The sequence below is a fragment of the Puccinia triticina genome, chromosome 12A, assembly GCF_026914185.1.
Source record: "Puccinia triticina chromosome 12A, complete sequence".
In the NCBI taxonomy this organism is placed as follows: domain Eukaryota; kingdom Fungi; phylum Basidiomycota; class Pucciniomycetes; order Pucciniales; family Pucciniaceae; genus Puccinia; species Puccinia triticina.
The window spans coordinates 1,393,857-1,412,508 of NC_070569.1; the positions used below are offsets into that span (position 1 = coordinate 1,393,857).

Below are 18,652 nucleotides of genomic sequence, written 5' to 3' on the forward strand. Positions count from 1 at the left end.
ATGAAGTCAAAACAGGGATATCTCTTAAGATGAAAAAGATATAAAGTAATTTATATGTAACAAAGGTAGAACAGGCAGCTTTTAGGTCAGCTGTGATGACTCTAAGGCTGACACCGAGGCATACCTTAACCAACCTTTTGATGACCGGAGCAGACCGGTCATTGAGAGAGTGCGTAAACCTCTCAATGACCGGCTTAAACTATGCCAATCAGCGAGGGGAGCTCTTGATGACCGGTATAAACTTTGCCAGTCATCGAGGCGAGCTCTCGATGACCAGTTTATGCCGGGCATTGAGAGGTTTAAAAGCAAAATTCTCTCCATGACCGGCGGCAATGACAGGTCTTCCATGGTCATTGAGGGAGTACATCATTCGTACCTCAATAGCAGAGCTTTTGATGACCAGAACACTCATCAAGAGCTCCCCGCAATGACTGGCATAACAGATCATGAGAGGGATATTTACATACTCCCTCAATGGCGGGCATGGCCGGTAATCAAAGGGGTTATCTACTCATTCAATGACCGGTATACATAGACCGTTCATTGAGAGGTTCATCTCCTCCCCAGTTGACCGGTATAGACCGGAAATCAAGGGGATTTTGTACTCCCTCCGGTCTTTGAGAGGAGTACTCTCAATGACTGGTAAAATCAGTCTTTGAGTGGAGTACCTTTGATGACCGGCACAACACTTAGAGCCTTCAATGACCAATCAGTGACACATTTCTGCTTCATATTAGTTCCTCCTTCTATGGTGGCTTATACAGACAATTTGTGATGGAAGGAGGAACAAAGCAGAATATGGCTATAATGGCATCTCCATGCCTGGTTTGTTGGTTTCGTTGTTCTGTCTATTTTGACAGTGGGTTGCGCTCATCATGAATGGCCAGATATGCCTGGCCAGCAGGCACCATCCTGGCCGCTTTGGCAGGTGAGTTGGCCAGTTTGAGACGAATTCACCATAATTTCAGGAATTCTGTCCAGATTGTCGCTCCAGAGCCTCCATAGGACACAGATCAAGGGTGAAACCGCTGCGCTGCGCTGACATCAGCGGCACTTTTAGCGCAGCGCAGCGGTCCACCGCTGATTCTCCAGCCCAATCAGCGTTAGCGCAGCGGTCTGGCCACTGCGCTGACGCTGATTTCAGCGTTATACCGCTGACAATTTCCGGTGATCAGCGTTAGCGCAGCGGATAAATGAGCGCTTAAGCTGACAAAAAGCGCAGCGCAGCGGAAATTGCGCTGAATTGCCGCTGACCGCTATTTCAGCTGTCAGCGCGCTGTTTCCGCTGTGAGCGCTGACGGCTGCCGCAGCGGAAGCGCCGCTGTCAGTGAGGCGCAGCGCATTTTTTCCGCAGTGCCACGCACGTGGCCCAAGTGCTATCCCGCTTGGCTTCCACGTATTCGACCCCTAGCCGACCTGCCTTCCTCTGATTATCCTCATCACCATGGCTGAAGACAACGGACTTAGTGAAGATATTGAAGACCAGGATTGCCCTTGCACCCCTCCTAACACGATTGATGATCCTACCAATGTCCCCCAATCCACCCGCCAGGAATCCAGCCGCATTCGTACTCCTAGCACCTGACCTGGCTTTATCCCAACTCTGACTCAAACCAAAACTCGTCGACCCGCCGCTTCATTCTCTGATGCACCAGCACAAACCAGTACCAAATCAAAAAAAAAGAATGTTGAAGATTCCACCGATAAGGAAGTTCGAGCTGCAGGAGTGAGGCAAACCTCCCGACGTACAGGCCAAGTGATTCATGTTGATACGATTCAGGATTCGGACGATGAAAACCGCCGTGCTCCTGGAAAGAAGAAGGTCCCCAATAAAGACAAGGATGGATATGATCACTGTAAACTCTACTTTCATCCTCCGGGCCTTGGTCCCAAGCAGGTATGTTGTTTTTCTGACATTTGTATTTCACCTGCAAGAGTGAAAATACTGACCCTCAACACTCAAACCCCTCAGGATTCAGAAGCCACCTCCTGGGCCTGCCGTTGGTGCAACAAGGAATATGTTGCCTCAGGTGGTTCATATTACAACCTCAAGGCTCATCGAGACGGGGCAAATATTAAGGGGTCAATTCGCTCGGCTTGCAAAGGACGGGCGAAGGCCATCAAAGCTGGAGGTCACTTTCCGCCATCTGTTTCCGAGCTTGCTGTTCAAAAGGCACAAGAAAACCAATCCAGTGCCGGCACTCTGCTTGCATATGCAACCAAAGGGAAATTTGATAACAATACTTTGAATAAGCTGATTGTTGCTTGGATCATACGACAGTCGCTGCCTTGGATCAGAATCGAGGATTTCCACCTCCGTGTTGCTTTTGACCACGCACTCCACAACTCTCAGCTACACTCTCGGATCTGGGCAGCCACTCAAGCTCGTCAACTGTACCTGGAGCTGCGTACCCAAGTCATCAAAGCTATCATTGTGTGTTTGGGTTTAATTTTGTTTTTCATTTTATTTCCTTTTTGTGACTAACGTGATTCTGTTTAACTTTGAATTAGGAATCAAACTCAAAAATATCCCTTGTCTCGGATGTCTGGACCACTAAGGGTAGTCATAAAGCGTTTGTCGGGATAGGAGTCTGTTATATCAATCAACAGTGGAAATTTGTGTGTGAACATCTCTCAATGAAGTACGTTGCGTGGCATCACAACGGGAAGTATCTGTGTGAGCCTGAGTCTCTATAGTGACAGCAGGACACAAGAAATGGGGGACAACAGTTTGATTTCTTGGGATAAAGAAAATACAACTGTAAGAGAAAAAGAGAAAGAGAGAGAAAGAAACCAAGCAGGATAAGATAGAAGAGAAGTACTAGGTTATTCTAGTGGGAATGCACGTCCACTGGCAATGCTACTCTTCAGAAGAGTGCTGCTAATCTGCGCTAGAAGTGCTACAGCTTCCTCTCAGGAGGGTATCTGGATTAGATAAGTTTAATCCAGCCACAGTTTTTTAGACTTCTCTCTGGACAGTCAAGGTTCTTAATGGGAAACCTGAGGGACAGCCCTGCAACCTAGATTTTGAGGCAAAGGCCAAGTGATTATAAGGGACAGCCCTGTGATCAAGATAGAGGCAAAGGCCTGTAGAATTGAAGGGACAGCCCTGTGATCAAGATAGAGGCAAAGGCCTGTAGAATTGGAGGGACAGCCCTGTGATCAAGGAGGAGGCAAAGCAAGAAGAAAAGGCAGATCAAGCAAGACACAGAGTTGTACCTCTGAGATAATCAAGGTTCAGTGAAAGAGGTTACTTACTGTCAATATCCTAGGCGCCTGTGACGGTAGGTATACTGGGAGTAGAGTAGGCTCTTTGGTGGTGATCCTGGGGTTATCTGGGTGGTGGTTCTGGTGTGCTGAAGTCTGTGGATCCGCCTCAGGCAAGGGGGATTCTGACTACGAAAATTTTCACAGTTTGCTTATGTAATTTACATATGTACATGTGGTTTGGCGCGCCAGGTAGTGCTGACACGTCACAACTGCGCAAGCGCGCCACAACTCAGTAACTCAGGGAAGGAGTATAGTTACAATGAATTGATAAGTTGTAACTAGGGTCAAAATTGCATGAGGAAACAGAATCTGAAGTCAAAACAAGGTTATCTCTTAAGATGAAAAAGATATAAAGTAATTTATATGTAACAAAGGTAGAACAGGCAGCTTTTAGGTCAGCTGTGATGACTCTAAGGCTGACAATCTGGCCCATCCCTTTGCCAACGTACTTCTCAAACATGGCCTTCATCAAAAGATAAGTAGATTTTTCTCACGTTTGGATTACACCAGTTTCATTCATTGTCGCTTACTTCAAATAAAATCTATTACATCCTGGCGCAGACGACTGATTCTGGAAGTAACAACTTCACAATGGCGAAGGGTGTAGCTGTGATTTTTCGTGAGTTCGATGGAACACGCTGGGACGTTGAGAACAATCACCACCGATGTGTTTGTCACGTATTAGCACTTATCCTAGGTGCTGGATTGAAGGCGCTCAAAGTATCAACAAACGCTGTTCGCCCCGAAAAAGACGATCATCCGTTTCCAGTTCTCAGTCCGATTATCGAGGTGGATGAGCCTGAAGATACAAGCGATCTCGAGATTGTCGAAGTTCACGACAAGGTAGATTTACATGAAGAATGGGTGGAACCTGAGGATGCCGAGAAAGGAACGGCTCAGGCCAGATGGGTTTGGGACGATGATGAAGAGGATCCGGGCGATGAGACCGGTATTGTATTCACTTTGAACAAGGTGAGCTATCCTCCAATTGTCTCAACAATCACCCAATATTCACCGTGTTTCTTTATGTTGTTATCAGATTGATTACATCTGCCGTCGAATCGCTTCGTCTCCCCAAAAGCGAGCAGAATGGAAACTTTGGGCTTCCAAGCTGGGCTATAAAGGACGAGGTCTCATTGCCGATTACGGGATCCGCTGGAATATTGCTTTTGACAGTCGACAACGAGCTTACGAAGGAAGGAAAGTCATCAAGCAACTTCTTGAAAATGAGGACGAGAAGCACGCAGGAAAATCGCCTGCCGGCCACTTCTTCAGGTCCTATAGTTTGAATGCCAACGAGTGGGAGGAAGTAAATAACCTCAATAGTGTATTGAAGGTAAGTTTATTTTGTTCTTGTCTTCAGCCCTTCAGCTTCCTTGGTAATCTTGATTAACTGAATAACTTGAACCTTGACAAATTCAAATCAGGAATTCCTTGAGTTGACGAAGCGAATGGAGGGGGACTATGCTAAACTCGCGATGGTACTGTACGAATATGTTTGATTAGAAGACTTTCTTGACAAACAGAAGCATGCCGCAGCTGCCGCGAATACCTCCCTTCGGCCAATGTTTGAGCCAATGCTCAAGATCACAAAAAAGTACCTCGATCTAGCCCTCAACTGTGACACAATCATACTCGCTACTTTCCTACATCCCGCATGGCGTATGATGTTATTCAACAAACGTTTTGAAGCTCACATTACACGGATCACTGAGCTCATCCAAGAAACATTTGAGGAACGTGAAATTCACCTGAAGTCGCTTGAACCAATATCACCTCCAAAAGATAGTCGCTCTGATCCAAATGGCAGCCCCACCAATGTGGATTCTGAAAGCGATGGCGACAAGTTTAACTTTTATCCCGAGAATTCCCAAGCCATCCAAATGAACACCGAGATCGAGCGCTACACTAATGGCGATTTTCCCATGGACAAGAAGGGTTGTGCCTTAGCTTGGTGGAAGGTGAGGCTCATTTTTTATTCAATGCCGATTATTTGGTCCTTAGCTAATCTTAATTTTAATCCACACTACATAGATTCATTGCAAGGACTTTCCCGTTTTGGGATCCTTGGCCCGTGATTTCCTGGCCTGTCCAGCGAGCTCGGCGAGTGTCGAGCGGACGTTCTCAGCGGCTGCACAAGTATGTGCCACAGGTAGGTCAGGGCTGGCCGCACGCACAATCGAGCGTTGCATAAGCAGCCACATGTGGCTTGTGAATGGTGTCAGGATGGGTGGAGAATTTGAAGACTGCCAGAAAGTCATCGACAGTGCACGGAAAAACCCAAAGTTCAAAAAGTATGATGATTCTTCCCCCTCCAACCCGCCAAAACCCCCAAAAAAGTAGCCTATTGTCTTCCTCTTCCTCATTTATATTTATTATTTCTCACTCCTCATTTTTATTGCTTTTTTTCATCGGTTTTTTTTCTAATGTTGTACTTAGATCAGCAGTCATGTCCGACCCCATGGCTCTCCAATCAGCGGTTTTGGACCACTGCGCTGCGCTGAATTTAGCGGTTTTTCCGCTGGAAAAAGTGTCAGCGCAGCGGTCCTGCCGCTGACAGACCGCTGATTTAGCGCGCTAATTATCAACATTTTTTTCCGGTGAGAACTATCAGCGCTTAGCGCAGCGCCCCACCCGCTGAATGTCAGCGCAGCGCAGCGGGCCCAAAAACCGCTGCGCTGACCGCTTCGCTGCGCTGTTTGCAGCGAAGCTGTTTCACCCTTGCACAGATCATGCCACCTGTTGTTGAATCCGAATTTTGTGTTGAACATCACATTTCGCAATCTGTATCCAAAGATGCCAGTTGGTTGTGGGTTCAACTTCAAGATACCAATCATCAGAACGGGGGTGAACAGAAAGAGGGTTCAAAATACAAATCATCAGAACGGGGGTGATACAAGGAGGTTGGAAGGAGTGTCAAGGTTGGGAAGAGTGTCAAGGAGGTTAGAAAGTGTGTCAGGAGGTAGAAAAGTATTTCAGCAAATCTTGGAGGCTGGTGTTCTCACAACCGGCCAGTGTGTGGTTCGAGACTCGAGAATTGATCAAGCGTCTGATATCTTCGCGGGTGGATGCAACGCACCCGCCACCTCCGGTATCTCCTTTTCCAAAAATCATTAAACCTTCGCACTTGAATCCTTGATTCGGCCAACAGCATGCGTGCTGCATCATATTCGACGCTTTCCGCCTATCACACTTTCAACTCATTAATCTTAGTTCTCTTGGGGTTGATCATTGCTCAATGTTTATGTTTTCCAACGCTTGGAGAAATCCTAGAGACCCATCCTGACGACCTTCCAGAGTTCGAAAAGCGCTTAAAGTGTAAGTAGCCAGAAGGGTGGCTGATACTTTTCCTTTGACCAAGAACATCAGCAGCTAACTGCAAGCTTCTATTCAACTCACCTCTCAAAATTTGCTCTTCCTCAGCGGAGATGTGGCAAAACAGTTTCAGTTCTGTCCAAGAATTGGGTCGTTGTGAGTCTATCGCATTTTAAACCACGTTAAATTGTAGAAGATACAAACTGATAGAAATTGAACATATATCAGCCATATGCGGCGAGCGCGCTGGCTCCCATGGAGGTCAAAGTCATAATCACAAAGGGCCAGAAGCAAGTAAGGAAGATTCCATCCGATCAATTTTCAGATGAAATTTACAAACCTGTGACTTTACTGAATCACCATGATATTGGAGATGCCAACACTGTGTCGCATCCAATCCAGCTAACGTGGCCTTTTTTTTATTGCATTAGCTGCACTGTTTTTAAGCGCCCTGCAAAACGACGTGTTAAATCCTATACAAATATATTCAGCGCCTGAATCCATTGGGTTTACGGCAGAAGTTGCAAAAGATCTTGACAATGAGATTTCTAATCTCAGTCGCCTCGTCAAAAGTCTTATGGAGAAAGTTTCCATGAGCGCCAACCAGCCACCGGACCTCGAAGAATCGGCGGGTACTGGTCTTCTTGGAAACGCTGAGGATGGTGACCTGGCAGCCTCAGACTTCCTGAAGGGAACCAAAAAGATCGTGGAAATTTTGCAGACATCAAAAAGCATACATTTTCGACCTGATCAACAGATATTGGCCGCTCTCCGCGAAAGAATGGCACTTGACCATTTGAATGAAGCCCTCGTCAAATTTCTTATCATCCTTGAAAGGCGCAACCTCGCTTCTCCCAAGTGGCTCGAAAATCTGTTGAAAAAGAAAGAAGGAGTTGTAATCACATTCAACTACCTCGCGCGCAGGTTTCCAGGGCTGAGAGATAATATTGACATCCCTAACGCATATTTGATCACGGACTTCAAGAAAGCCGTTCAAGAAAGCCCTTTCACTGCGGAGCTCCAGGGGCTCTTCAAACGTGAGTTCACGTTCATCAATCACTTCCCATCAAACCGTAAGTTGGGATGTGACACCCAGCAAGAACCTAACTCGAAGCACTTTGGTCTCCTTTTTTTATTATAAGACTTCGGTTTGTACGAGTGGCATTGGCTAGAGCGGTTACGTCTAAAGTACCAGGTTTCTGCCCTTGATCTTCGCTTCGATAAGGTGGCAGCGAAATTCGAGCGACTCACATCACCGTATTTCTTGCAGAATCATGTGGGTAATTCGCCATATGATCAAGATGTGAAGTATTTGTTGTCGCTCCTGGCGAAACAGATCGGAGATATCAGCAAGTCATCCGGGAAGATAGTGTGCAATGCCATAGGCCAAATTTCACTTAAAAAAAAAAAAAAAAAAAAAAAAAAAAAAAAATCATCGCCTCCGATCATGGAGATCTTGTCCTTGAAAATTTTACACAGTATGGTGCGATTCTTGGGTCGATATCACATCCACTGGGGCTGGTGGGCGGATGTGGAGGTGAAGATTCCAGATTCTAGCTGGAGCACCAAGGATGCTGAACAGTTCCGAGAGCTCGATGGCCTAATCATGCTGCTCTCTGATCAAATCAAATCAGTCTATTTCCAGTATGGCCAGTCCACGCAAAAAATAATCTCGTTCTGGCTTCTCGATAACTCTATCGCAATGGTTTACTTATCGGATATCAACAAGAGCGCTCAGCCTGCGAAATACGAACTAGTCGCTGAAACAATTTTCCATTATCGAAAATATCCTCTGCTTCCCTATTTTAAACCGATGATAAATAACATTGTTGAAGGTCTCAGAGCCACTCAAAACCGCGAGGCACGTGTACGGCTCGATGAACTGAAACTAATTTTTCTAAAGCCTGAGGAACTTTACACTTTGACATGATCTTTTTCTTAATATGGTACCCTATTTGCTGGTTTTTTTTTTGTTGTTATCTGGCTTCAAATTAAATCAGCATATTTGTTTCATTCTCCGCACATCTATTTCACCTAAGCATTTCTTACAGAACCCATTTGGGGAGCGCGCAGCCTTGATTGTGAGATCTGGAGCTGTGTTACACAAGTTATCAGAAGCTATTGTGTTTTGAATAATGCTTGGATCTTTCCTCAAATTTTCTGATTTGTTATGTAGTAACTTTATTTTAAACTTCACACCAAACTGTAAAAGCCAGACCCAACTTTAAACAAAACTTTGAAGTTGACTTCCGCTCGGGATGTCTTTGTGTCACGACCCAGCGCTCAGTCGGCCTCTCCCTGCCCGGCCCATACTGGCAGAGGGCAACGGCCGATGGTCATGGCCTGTGGTGGGTGGGGTAAAGAAGCTGCTCTGGTTCTGAAAATGAACTCGGTATTTCTCTAACCCAACTCCTTCACCCCCTACTGGAGGAAATTGGCTCCAGGGGTGGATTTAGCCTTGGGCCTCATCTGACATCTGTCAAGATGCACCATGTGGAAAGGATATCAAAAATATGGAGTTGCCCTTGGTCAACGAAACCAGAAAATTTGAGAAATCATCCAAGCTTTATTCAAAACACAATATGTCAGCCATCCGCTTGTTCAGACAGCACAGAGAGCCAACCAATATTGAGTTTCATTATTAGCATACTCTTCATCCGGTTATGTAGTGATAGTTGGAGTTGTAAACCTAGATGAAACCTAATTGAATGTTAGTCTAAATAGTAATTGTGTATTGCTTTCTATTTCTCTTTTCTTCATTCAGTTACTCATTTCTGTTTCAACTCATCTCACACATCAGGTGTGCTTGCCGGTAGTCTCAACTCAGTCTTATTTCGTGTGCTCACTCACTCGCTGGTCTTTATAAAGGTTCATTGTTATTTCTTTGACTCATCTCATGTTCATGAAATTCATTCAGTTACTCATTTCTGTTTCAACTCATCTCACACATCAGGTGTGCTCACTGGTAGTCTCAACCCAGTCTCATTTTGTGTGCTAACTCACTCGCTAGTCTTTATAAAGGTGTGCTTGCCAGTAGTCTCAACTCAGTCTCATGTTGTGTGCCAACTCACTCGCTGGTCTTTATAAAGACTCTCTCACTATGAAAAAAAAACTTGAGAAACTGGTGTCAGTTGACATGCAGCATACTTGAGTTCAGTCTCCCTTAGAACAAGCTTCATACAAAATGAATCCCAGGGTGGTGCACCCTGGAATATTTGGAATTTACTCAACAGTTCAGGCTAAGCAGTATGTTGAGACTCTGCTTAGCCACACTAACTTTGGAGATGCTCAGCTGGCACAGCAGTGGCACCTAAGTACATACATTACCAGTGCCCTTGTCAACTGGGAGGCATCCCTCCAGCAAACACACAAGGCCTTAAGCTCAACATACACCCAGGAGGGATCCCTCCTGGACAAGGAATCCCTCCCAGACAAAAGATACATACAACATCCATACAGCAGTTGCCCGGGAGGGATCTCTCCCGGACAACTGCTTCATACACCAGTTGTCCGGGAGGAATCCCTCCCGGATAACAGATGCATACAAGAGTCGCCCGGGAGGAATCCCTCCTGGCCAACTGCTTTGTACAACAGCCGTCCGGAAGGGATCCCACCCGGAAGACGGCCCCATACAACAGTCGCCCGGGAGGGATCCCTTCCAGACGACTGCTTCATACACCAGTTGTCCGGGAGGAATCCCTCCTGGACAACAGATACATACAAGAGTCGCCCGGGAGAGATCCCTCCAGGCCAACTGCTTCATACACCAGCCATCTGGGAGGGATCCCTCCCGAGCAACGGCCCCATACAGCAGTCGCCCAGAGGGATCCCTCCTGGTCCACAGATACATGCAAGAGTCTCCCGGGAGGGATCCCTCTTGAACCACTGTTTGACGAAGCAGTCGGCCAGGAGGGATCCCTCCCGGGCGACTCTTGTATGTATCTGTCGTCCGGGAGGGATTCCTCCCGGACAGCTGGTGTATGAAGCAGTTGTCCGGGAGGGATCCCTCCCGGGGGACTGTTGTATGGGGCCGTCGTCCGGGAGGGATCCCTTCCAGACGGCTGTTGTACAAAGCAGTCGGCCAGAAGGGATCCCTCCCGGGCGCCTCTTGTATGTATCTGTTGATTCCTCCCGGACAACTGGTGTATGAAGCAGTTGTCTGGGAGGGATCCCTCCCGGGCGACTGTTGTATGGGGCCGTCTTTCGGGAGGGATCCCTTCTGGACGGCTGTTGTACAAAGCAGTCGGCCAGGAGGCTCCCTCCCGGGCAATGTGGTGATTTACATAGGCAAGCGTGGTAGAATGTCCACTGGGGGATAGCGCGGGCGGGAATGCACGGAGCGGCTCAGGCAGAGTGCATTCCAGTGACATAAGCACTGAGGATGATGTCAGGAGAGCGCGCTAAGAAAAGTTTACGGAAAGTTACACGCGGACCAGAATGCACGGATTGCAGATTGCGGATTTCGGATTGGGTATTTGGATTGGAGCAGAAAAGACAGGGCTGGACTGCGGCGGATTACACACGTGGACTGGTAGCGGGAAGTCTTAGTACTTCCCTACTGAGTTAGAAGGGGGCGGGGGAACTGAGATTAAAAGGGCGCCCGGTCCAGTGTCTGTGACAGTCTGGTGATTGTTCCTGTGAGTATGCAGGAGGCGCGGCTCACAGGTATCTAGCCACTGTTTCAGCGGCGGTTGCCAATGCGGATTTGGCGCAATGGTTAAGCTCCAAAGCACTGGAGGTCACCTTGGCTATGCTCCTGGTTTAATTCCCATACCCAACACCATGTGAGTTTCACAATCTTTTGTGTCACGTGCAATGCAAGGTCAGTCCACCAATATCTGACAAGTGACTGCCACAGCAGGTACCATGTGTTAAGTCGCCGCTAACTGCACGCAAAAATTAATTTGAGTTACTTTAACTGTGAGTGCAAATCATACTACGTTACACCAATGATGCATGTATTACGCTAAATGTAATTTGCGCCGCTAAAACTAAATTGTAGCGCTTGTCGCTAATAATCTGGGGCTGTAATTTTTAGCGTAATACCAACCCGCTAAATTACAGCTAAATTACAGCTAATTAGCGGCTCGCTACGCTAAATTAGCTGTAATTTGTAGCAAAAGTTGCACTTTTTTGCCCAATCTGAGTTAGCTGTAATTGTAATAGTCCGCCCGCTACATTTTAGTTTAGCGTAGCGGCGCTAAAAAACCGCTAAATTAGGGTATTACACGCTAACCGTAGCGTAATATATGCATCTTTGGTTACACTGCCAGTTAGCTGAGGGAAAACTGCGCTACGCTATTTGTTAGCGCAAATCAAACTACGCTAAACTAACTGTTAGCGCAAATCAAACTACACTGCCTGTTGGTCAGAAAATTTTTAGCAAGGAAGAAGCTTCACTTATTGTTAGTTTAGATTTGATTAGCTCAAGCTAGCACAAGAAAAAAAATCTGAAAAAAAAATGCATTGCATATGCAGGGGACCAACCCCATTTCTTCTGTATTTGACATGTCCCCGCCTCATTTGTGCACCCCTTGCAGCTGCATGCAGTCTTCTGACCCCATTTCTGCACTCCTTGCATTAGTCTGACACCACTCATGCACCCCTTGCATGAGGTACCCCTGTATTTGACATTTCCCCGCTTTGTTTATGCACTCCTTGCATTAGTATGACATTATCTTTCATTTATCACCCCACTTTTTGCTGGTATTTAGTATCTTCTGATACCACTTGTACACAGCCCACCAGCTAAAGTCCATCATCCAGGGTCCCCCTTGTAGCTAAAATCCCTCACATTTGTCTATATAAGGAGCTCTCTCCCCCAGTTGTTTTTTCCTCAGCTCAGTATTCCCAGTTATTTACATAACACCTTCACACTTACCATCACATCTATACCTCACCACATCCCTCTTATCTGCAATAACCACTGAGCTCACTCTCATATTCTCATACTCTCATATCTCTTGGTTGACATATAACATACCTGTCACAAGTTACCCAGTTCCTGGTTCAACTCCCAACTGAGACATATACCCTTCTCAGCCTAGGCACTTGTAAGAGCCTGTAGGCTCTTCACTGATCCATTGGGCTGTCCGTACAACAAGGTTGAAATTCAACCTTCAGGGAGAATTCTAGAACCGTGGTGTGTATTGCTAGCACGGTAGAATGAGATGAAAGGCGGTCCAGGAATTCTCCTCTATCAGCATATACAAGTGTGGATCCAGAATTAGATGGAGAGAACAACAGAGAGTGCTTACCTAGCACGGTAGAATGAGATGAAAGGCGGTCCAGGAATTCTACCGAGCTAGGAAGGAGAGCCTAGAGGGAGAGCTGAGACTATGTAGGCTATGCTTATGTGATCTTGTCTTGTGAAAGCCCAGGGAGGGCGGGGGTTTCACAGCACTCTTCTCAACTTTTTATATCACCCTCTTGAGGACCTGTGTTCAACCCCCACGGGAAACATCAAGTCAACTTTCACCCTTTTCCATCATCATAAACCCTCACATCTTTCACGTACCTGTCATCAAACAACTTCATCTAAAACTAGACCAGACCTATCACTTGATTAAAACTTGCCAAGCTTAGTTTGGTGGGTCTTGTTATCTGATAGTATAGAAGGGCAGAGTTTGCACCTCCATCATCCCCTTCTCCATTTAGCAAAAGGGTTTCACAACCACTTTTGAGTCTTGGTGATCATCAAGAGGAGTACTTCTCCCCCAGATGGCAATCAGCACTGGTCATTCAGGGGAGTGTGTATCTATCATTACTCTGCATGACCAGTCAGCACCGGCCATTGGGGGGAGTGTGTACATACTCCTCTTGTACTTGGCCAACAAATGGTGTCTGTCATATGTTTTAGGCGGGCAGGATGCGGGGGTGACACATGGTAGCAAAGTGTTGCACGGGGTTTGAATCCCTGGTAAATTGTCAGATGTTGCTGTGGACCACAGCAACAGCGAGATGCCCGCAGTGTTATCTAGTCCCAGCACAGTTGATATTAAGTACCCCCCTTCCCACTGCTCAAGAGAGCTGGCAAATGCTCCAAAGTCCAACTTTCTTTTTTTCTCTTCTATGTATGATCTGTGCACAAGGTTGGTGGACCATCCAGGTGGTGTCCAAAAAGTTGCTTTTTCAAGTGACTTTCCAACTTTCAGCCAACTGACGGATCAAGCAGTTGGATGACATGTAGGCAAGGTTGGCTCTAACTTAAAAGTCCCCCCTGGTGGGAGGCTTGCTGTGGCCGGCGGCAAAGCTGCCCTTCCCGCAGGGAGGGACTTGCGCATTATCCCAAATTTTACACGGGAGCAGAAAGTTCATTTGGCTGAGAGGTTTTTAAAAATTTATAGCTCCTCCCCCAGCCTCTCCACCAATATGCCCTATCTGTACCACATGCTACTTTTCTTTCTCTACAATTTGGTCTACTCAGATTTTTTCTATCACAATCTGTTGACCTTTTCAAAAGATCAAAAATGCAGAAGTCTTCCAAATGAGGCTCCACTTGTTTGGGACTTCAGGAGTTGTTTTCTGGCTACAAGATAGATAAGTGGCTCAAATTCCTTGCAAGAACAGAACCTACAACTTGTTATATTCAATTTTTTCATATTAGTTGAGATTTGTAGTTATGGTGTTCAAAGTTGGTTTGCATAATTTTATGCATGCATATATCATAAAATATTTTTTGCGGGGGATATGACTGTCTGATTATGTAATACAAAATTTCCTCACCAAAATATTTTTATGGTTTTATGATTTATGCATGCATAAAATTATGCAAACCAACTTTGAACACCATATGTAGCAGATCCTTTCTGCTCCTGCTTAAATCAAGACATAACTCATAAGCCTCTCCTGCGCTCCGCCCTCCGGGCGGGGTCCCTCGGACCCTCCGCCCGGCCGGGGCAGGCCGACCTGAAGGGCGGCTCGACGTCATGCCAGGACGGCCCGACCCAAATCTGGCGGATGGGTCCGCCCGCCGTAGGGGGGGGGGGGGGGGCTTGAGGTGAGCAAACCAGAAGTTCAGGACACCAACAGCGCCGGCGGGCAGACGGGCCAAGACTCAAGACGAGATGTCGAACTTTCATCATCTATACGCCATGCCCACGACAGCAGCAGGCTCATCCTCCGGCAACCACGCCCGACCACCACCCAACAGCCCTGGCCAACCCCTCCGCTCCAACTCTCCTCCCTTCTGCCACCGGTCCGTTCGCTCGGTCCCGCTCAGGCCCTGACAGGCTCATAAAACTCATCTCGAGACGCCTTAAACCCAGCCGATAAGGACTTCGAGCTCGCCGCATGGCAGCTGAGCTATCTCTTTGTTGCCCCACGAAGAGTGTCAGTCTCCGCGGGCTTGCTCATTTCGGCCGAACGGCGGCGGCTCGGTACTATTGCACCTACCTGGCCCATCACCGGCGTTGACCCGTCGCCGCGGCAAAACACCGAACAGATAAGTGAAGTCGGACCTCTTCCTGACCCACGGCCGAGCCCTAAACGCGATTGCTCCTTTCTTTCTTCACTGAAGATCGGTGACCGATACCGAGCGTACTCAAGCTGACCCCACACGTGTTTCAATGTTTGTCAGCTGCCGAGGCTGTTGGGCCAGCCGGCTGTGCTACCATCGCCCTCCGAAGCGGGGGGCTTGCTGCTGAGCTGTATGGGCTGTTCCAGGCCCCCCAGCCTATCACAAACTAGTCCTCCGCAAAACCGTCTCTGAGACAGACATCCTAGGGCAGGGCTAACGTTCCACCCTCCTACCCTCGGAGTGGTAGAACACTGGTTGTATGTATTGCACCGTTGCACCGACCGGAGGGAGGCGCGATGTTCGAAGTGTCCCTTTGCGATGGCATCCCGACTGCAGAGGGCCTTGGTTATTTGAGCCTGTCCCCCTGCAGAAGCCCAGGAAGGACACAGATCATGCCACCTGTTGTTGAATCCGAATTTTGTGTTGAACATCACATTTCGCAATCTGTATCCAAAGATGCCAGGGGGTTGTGGGTTCAACTTCAAGCAAATCATCAGAACGTGGGTGAACAGAAAGAGGGTTCAAATACAAATCATCAGAACGGGGGTGATACAAGGAGGTTGGAAGGAGTGTCAAGGTTGGGAAGAGTGTCAAGGAGGTTAGAAAGTGTGTCAAGGAGGTAGAAAAGTATTTCAGCAAATCTTGGAGGCTGGTGTTCTTCACAACCGGCCAGTGTGTGGTTCGAGACTCGAGAATTCGAGCGTCTGATATCTTCGCGGGTGGATGCAATGCACCCGCCACCACCTCCGGTGTCTCCTTTTCCAAAAATCATTAAACCTTCGCACTTGAGCCCTTGATTCGACCAACAGCATGCGTGCTGCATCATATTCGACGCTTTCCGCCTATCACACTTTCAACTCATTAATCTTAGTTCTTTTGGGGTTGATCATTGCTCAATGTTTATGTTTTCCAACGCTTGGAGAAATCCTAGAGACCCATCCTGACGACCTTCCAGAGTTCGAAAAGCGCTTAAAGTGTAAGTAGCCAGAAGGGTGGCTGATACTTTTCCTTTGACCAAGAACATCGGCAGCTAACTGCAAGCTTCTATTCAACTCACCTCTCAAAATTTGCTCTTCCTCAGCGGAGATGTGGCAAAACAGTTTTAGTTCTGTCCAAGAATTGGGTCGTTGTGAGTCTATCGCATTTTAAACCACGTTAAATTGTAGAAGATAGAAACTGATAGAAATTGACCATATTTCAGCCATATGTGGCGAGCGCGCTGGCTCCCATGGAGGTCAAAGTCATAATCACAAAAGGCCAGAAGCAAGTAAGGAAGATTCCATCCGATCAATTTTCAGATGGAATTTACAAACCTGTGACTTTACTGAATCACAATGATATTGGAGATGCCAACACTGTCACATCCAATCCAGCTAACGTGGCCTTCTTTTTGCATTAGCTGCACTGTTTTTAAGCGCCCTGCAAAACGACGTGTTAAATCCTATACAAATAGATTCAGCGCCTGAATCCATTGGGTTTACGGCAGAAGTTGCAAAAGATCTTGGCAATGAGATTTCTAATCTCAGTCCTCTCGTCAAAAGTCTTACGGAGAAAGTTTCCATGAACCAGCCACCGGACCTCGAAGAATCGGCGGGTACTGGTCTTCTTGGAAACGCTGAGGATGGTGACCTGGTAGCCTCAGACTTCATGAAGGGAACCAAAAAGGTCGTGGAAATTTTGCAGACATCAAAAAGCATACATTTTCGACCTGATCAACAGATATTGGCCGCTCTCCGCGAAAGGATGGCAGTCGACCATTTGAATGAAGCCCTCGTCAAATTTCTTATCATCCTTGAAAGGCACAACCTCGCTTCTCCCAAGTGGCTCGAAAATCTATTGAAAAAGAAAGAAGGAGTTGAAATCATATTCAACTACCTCGCGCGCAGGTTTCCAGGGCTGAGAGATAATATTGACATCCCTAACGCATATTTGATCCCGGACTTCAAGAAAGCCGTTCAAGAAAGCCTTTTCACTGCAGAGCTCCAGGGGCTCTTCAAACGTGAGTTCACGTTCATCAATCACTTCCCATCAAACCGTAAGTTGGGATGTGACACCCAGCAAGAACCTAACTCGAAGCACTTTGGTCTCCTTTTTTTATTATAAGACTTCGGTTTGTGCGAGTGGCATCGGCTAGAGCGGTTACATCTAAAGTACCAGATTTCTGCGTTTGATCGTCGCTTCGATAATTAGGTGGTAGCGGAATTCGACGGACTCACATCACGGTATTTCTTGGCGGATCATGTGGGTAAATCGCCATATAAACAACAAATCGACAACTTGTTGTCGCTCCTGGCGAAACAGATCAGCGATATCAGCAAGTCATCCGGGAAGATCAGCATATCATCGCCTCCGATCATGGAGATCTTGTCCTTGAAAATTTTACACAGTATGGTGCGATTCTTGGGTCGATATCACATCCACTGGGGCTGGTGGGCGGATGTGGAGGTGAAGATTCCAGATTCTAGCTGGAGCACCAAGGATGCTGAACGGTTCCGACAGCTTGATAACCTAATCATGCTGCTCTCTGATCAAATCAAATCAGTCTATTTCGAGTATGGCCAGTCCACGCAAAAAATAATCTCGTTCTGGCATCTCGATAACTCTATCGCAATGGTTCACTTGTCGGATATCAACAAGAGCGCTCAGCCTGCGAAATACGAACTAGTCGCTGAAAAAATCGCCCATTATCAAAAATATCCTCTGCTTCCCTATTTCAAACCGATGATAGAAAACGTTGTTAATGGTCTCAGGGCCACTGAAAACCGCGAGGCACGTGTACGGGTCGATGAACTGAAACTAATTTTTTTTAAACCTGAGAAACTTTACACTGTGACATGATATTTTGCTTAATATGGTACCCTATTTGCTGGGTTTTTTTTGTTGTTATTTGGCTTCAAATTAAATCAGCATATTTGTTTCATTCTCCGCACATCTATTTCACCTCAGCATTAGGGGGTTCATGTTGCAAAAAAAGCAATGCTGATTTTTTCTGCTCATGCACCTGTGAGTAAGTTTTATGCCTTGCAGATTGCTTCCAAAGGGGAGCTGCCCAGCCAAACCTTTTTGCTTCCTCACGATTTTCAAAAGCTGCATCTGCTGGTTTTGGTTGCTGATTTTCGAAATCAGCCTTACGTGAACCCCCCTATTTCTTACAGAACCCATTTAGGGAGCGCGCAGCCTTGATTGTGAGATTTGGAGCTGTGTTACATAAGTTATCAGAAGCTATGCCAGCCCTCCGCTCGTTCAGACAGCACGGAGAGCCAACAAAGAGCCGCAAAAGCAGCTCCTCCGGCAAGAAGCGAGGCACTGAGATTCAAGTCAGCCATAGAGGTGATCACTGCGGGGACACACCCAAAAGTTGGTTATAAAGCGGGCAAGAGGATTGTAGAAGTTAAGGTTGAAGAACCAAACCTCACTTCTCACATATTTTAGAGCTATGAATCCTAGTATTTGAGTAAGATGAAGAAAACTCCCCCAAGGGAAATATTGTGTTTTGAATAATGCTTGGATTTTTTCTCAAATTTTCTGGTTTCATTATGTACTTAACTT

General features: G+C 46.7%; 2 protein-coding genes across 2 annotated transcripts; both read left to right on the forward strand.

Annotated features, from left to right (window-relative positions):
• Positions 1 to 7,177: 7,177 nt before the first annotated feature.
• On the forward strand, positions 7,178 to 8,515 carry PtA15_12A144 (uncharacterized protein; the record flags this gene model as incomplete). Its single annotated transcript, XM_053161724.1, has 3 exons — positions 7,178 to 7,658; positions 7,728 to 7,938; positions 8,065 to 8,515. The coding sequence occupies 3 exons, from the start codon at positions 7,178 to 7,180 to the stop codon at positions 8,513 to 8,515; spliced, it is 1,143 nt and encodes a 380-aa protein (XP_053025713.1).
• Positions 8,516 to 15,913: 7,398 nt separating this feature from the next.
• On the forward strand, positions 15,914 to 17,941 carry PtA15_12A145 (uncharacterized protein; the record flags this gene model as incomplete). Its single annotated transcript, XM_053161725.1, has 7 exons — positions 15,914 to 16,079; positions 16,185 to 16,232; positions 16,305 to 16,370; positions 16,503 to 17,102; positions 17,208 to 17,213; positions 17,294 to 17,325; positions 17,405 to 17,941. The coding sequence occupies 7 exons, from the start codon at positions 15,914 to 15,916 to the stop codon at positions 17,939 to 17,941; spliced, it is 1,455 nt and encodes a 484-aa protein (XP_053025714.1).
• Positions 17,942 to 18,652: the final 711 nt, after the last annotated feature.